Raw genomic sequence first — 4082 nt, forward strand, 5'->3', positions numbered from 1 at the left:
TTATAAATTAAGTGAATAAATTAATTTTATATAATGCTAAAAATAACATTTTTGTAATATATTTGTTGAATAAAAAATAATAACAATATACTTATTGCAACTTCAACTTAATATGACTTATTGTTAGTTCGTCATCTCTAGAATCTAAAATAGTACATAATTCTAACATTAATAAGTTATAGGACAGTTTATTTCACGATTATATAATATAATATAACAGATCTCAGTTATATCGAAAAACCAAAGAAAATGAGATGGAAAGTATATAATATACTTTTCACTGTCTCTGAAAAAGTTCAATAGTATTGAGATAGATTACACACTACAGATATCAATGTAGAGAGAAGGTCTAGATCTAATCTGGAATTAATGTTTTATTAATAAAAAAAGTTGTATGGGCTAAGATTATTAAATTAATATATATATATATATATATATATATATATATAATAAAAATTATAATTAGCACCAAGATCTAGCTGTAGACCGTAAAGGGCCTTCTATTTTATTGATGCGTTTAAAAACGTGATCAGTCTGAAAAGTATAGTATTGTTATATATACGTTAGAAAGTAGTATATTTCTTAGATGTTTACATTATTTTATCCATCTCCGTAACAGTCCAATGCGCTATCCGCTACACCACGCTCGTCTCAGTTATAAATATACAGTCAAAATTTAATCAATTTGATGCCAATTTGCTAACAGATTGCTAGCATTTTGTTATCTTTTGTTATCTGAGTAACTATATAGTATATTAAAAAACACTCAATTATTGTTTACACTCAAATTTAAATGTTAATACTCAACTTTGGAAGTTTATTCTCAAATTTAGATATATATAGTTCAACTTTGAGTGTTTACATTTACACTATAAAAATGCAGTGTTACAGTATATTGTTATTATTTTGAGTAACATTTGTTACAATATTCTACAGTAATTATTTGTACCAACAAAAAAAATTAAAGTAAATCTAAAAAACAAAACATACGTATATTATGATAAAATAATATTTAATGATATAAAAATACGGATAAAAAATATGAATAAAATTACATAAAAGTAATGGTCAAAATCACAATGAATGATTTTAATGATTTATTAATAATGTAATGATCACCGATAATGAAGTATTCAACCATACAAATCATTTGTTGTGATTATTACTTTAATTATTACTTTTTATATTTTTTCAGTATCCTTTTGAGTTTTTTCCCATAAGAGCTCTAAGTTTTCCTATCGTAAAAACATTAATTTGTTAACAAATACAGACTCAGTTGCTACAATTCTAACAGCACATGATTATGATTGAGAACAACATGCCAGAAACAATACTTATTCAGATACATTGCTGTGTTAATACTCTTCAATATTATAGATTGTCAGTTTAACTTTAGCCTTTGCTTTCCTTGTCCAATTTACTATTTTTCTGATCTTTGTATGGTACATTGTCCACTAAGACATCTGAAGTAAGTCGTAACGCTGAAATTAATTAAAGTTTGTTTATTATAAGTATATGTTAATTGGATGACAATTAATGATTTATTATTACTTGATTTATTATTATTATTTCATGATTATTACCTACTCTTCCAGGTGCTGTTTCAACCGCTTGTATGACAGTTGTTCGTATCTCATGTTCAACTTCTTTTGCAAATTTATTTAACTGAAACAATGATAATGACATCTATACAAGTTTGCACACTATAAGTCATTATAATCTTAGATAAAAATAATTGTCCGTGAATCTGCCAGAGTTTTTAATGCATTATAATTATCTAATATATTTAAGAAATAAGAATATACATAAGTACAAGTAGTGTCTGAAAAGTTTTGTAAATGCATATAGATAGATAACACTGGGAAGAAAAATATTTGCATAATTTTATTTTTTATAATGTTATTGAAGATCTTTTATGTCATTCATAAGAATATTTCATTTAGGTAAAACCTTGAGAGTTAACTTTCATTTAATGCCAAAAGGAAAAGAACTTAAAACTAGAAAACCATGCTATTATCAAATATTTTAAAAATATATATTTTGTATAACTAAAAATATTTGTATAAGTGTATATAAAAAAAAGAGAAGAAAAGTCAATCAATGTATGGCACTCTTTTTTAGAGTGGGGACTTCAAATACAAATAAAACAATTATTAATCAATACGTGAAATAATAAACTCAAAGTATGTTGACGTAAATAAAATTCATCTGAATATTATAAAAGATAGAGCAAAATCATGTAAATTTTTTTTTAGCATATTCATGTTAATTCACAAAAATTTTCATTTTTTTGTTAAAAAATTTTTTTAATGGTAGAATTAATAAAAAAATATAAAAATGCTTCACAATATTTGACGCTTTTACGTCATCCTTGTACAGGATGCTGATCTTTGTACAGGCTAATAACCATCTTCTTTATATTGTTCCAATTGTATTGCCAAAACAAGTACATATACTAATAGTTATATAAAATCACAGAGTTTCACATCTTTTGCCATACTTATGTATATTCCTAGTTCTTAAATTATTACACAATTTGTATGCATGTCAAGAACTGCATTCTCTCTCAATTTGTTATTTTACTGATTATTTACATAGGCTTATAATTATTAAATTAATTTAAATAAAGTTTGGTTGTAACATTTCCATCACAAATAATCCACATGCTTGAAACAAATAAATATACCTCCTCAATTGCCATCTGGTTTGTAACATTTTTATACTTTTTATATTCCTTGTTTATCTTATCCCTCACTACTAAAAAACAATATAGTAAACCATTACTTATTAAAAATGCAAAATTCATATCAATGGATTACAAAGTCAATATAAGTTACCTTGCAATGCATAATCATCACCTTCAAATGTTCTTAATCTTGTTCTATGAAGTTTTTTGAAGACTTGCAAAACCTAAAAATAATTATAACCATAAAAATAACTAAATAAAGAAATAAATAAGATGAGAAATTATACACTCCTTTATTAAAATAATAAATCTATCAAAAATAATTTTCAAATTTTATTGAAATTTCTATTATTCTTTTATATTTTAATATATATTTTTACATAAAAAGAAATGCAAACGATATCTATTGCAATATACTTATAACTATTCTAAAATAAATTTTTAGAAGTATCACATAAATATAACGTAACACATTATTTAAAGAAAATTTTAGACTAGAATAAAATTAGAAATAACATTTTTTATTTGTGACATATCTGCACACATTAAATATGCAAATCTGTAATTCATTACTTATAGGAAACAAACATAAACATCCCTACAATATATCTATATTTATTATTCTTATTTATATTTATTAAATTTTTAAATATTATTTTTAATATTAATTTTAAACAAATTCAAAATCGTTATTTTTAAATTTTAATATTATATAATTAAAATATGATAAATATCATATTTTAACTATATAATATACAAAAATATATAAATTGAGTTAGAAAAATAACCTAAAAATATAGTAATAATAAATAACTTAACACTACTACCTATAATATGCATTAATTAATGAACAATTAACCTCTCGTCGAAGAGAATCACCCATTTATACAAATTCTTCCGATTTATGGTAATACTGAAGGAAATGGGCTACCTCACCAATTTGGTTAAAACTTAACAATATCGTGTATTTTTGTGCGTAGAACACGAATCTGTAAGTAAAAAGAGTCGTTCTGCTCCGCGAAGAGAGATATTAATAATTAAAATTGACGACTATCAGGTTATAAAACCTGTCATACCGACGACATGTAATGACTTGAGCATGCGCAGTGGTCACATTCTCATACTTTTTGGCCCCAAGCGCATGCTCAGGGCTGCGTTCCAAAACGTTAGGGAGCGTTCCCACCGAGCGCGTCACGCGTCGCGTCGTCATTCGCGTCCAATAAAAACGTCCCATTTTATTATGATAAAATATAATAGATGTTTTGATTAGATACGAAGGACAACGCGACGCGTGACGCGCTTAGTGGAAACGCTCCCTTAAGCCTGGTCTACAATGGATGTTGTAAGTCGTGTCGTAAGAAATCTAGCCAATCATAGTTGATCTTAGAGAAGAAAG

The 4082-nt window shown here is 25.4% G+C and overlaps 1 protein-coding gene across 3 annotated transcripts; it reads right to left on the reverse strand.

The window, feature by feature from the left end:
* Window positions 1-1084: 1084 nt before the first annotated feature.
* On the reverse strand, window positions 1085-3806 carry LOC105838325 (complex III assembly factor LYRM7). 3 transcript variants are annotated; one of them, XM_028194053.2, is made up of 5 exons: window positions 3546-3805; window positions 2838-2910; window positions 2687-2754; window positions 1584-1665; window positions 1085-1481 (listed from the first exon to the last, which is right to left on the reverse strand). In XM_028194053.2, exons 1-5 carry the CDS (start codon window positions 3567-3569, stop codon window positions 1393-1395), a joined length of 336 nt encoding a protein of 111 aa, XP_028049854.1. In that variant the 5' UTR covers window positions 3570-3805; the 3' UTR covers window positions 1085-1392. The 3 variants fall into 3 exon arrangements, with proteins under 3 accessions (XP_028049854.1, XP_012539269.1, XP_012539271.1); XM_012683815.3 differs by having other exon boundaries at window positions 2687-2757; window positions 3546-3804; XM_012683817.3 differs by having other exon boundaries at window positions 1147-1481; window positions 1588-1665; window positions 2687-2757; window positions 3546-3806.
* Window positions 3807-4082: the final 276 nt, after the last annotated feature.

The sequence above is a fragment of the Monomorium pharaonis genome, chromosome 5, assembly GCF_013373865.1.
Source record: "Monomorium pharaonis isolate MP-MQ-018 chromosome 5, ASM1337386v2, whole genome shotgun sequence".
Lineage (NCBI taxonomy): Eukaryota > Metazoa > Arthropoda > Insecta > Hymenoptera > Formicidae > Monomorium > Monomorium pharaonis.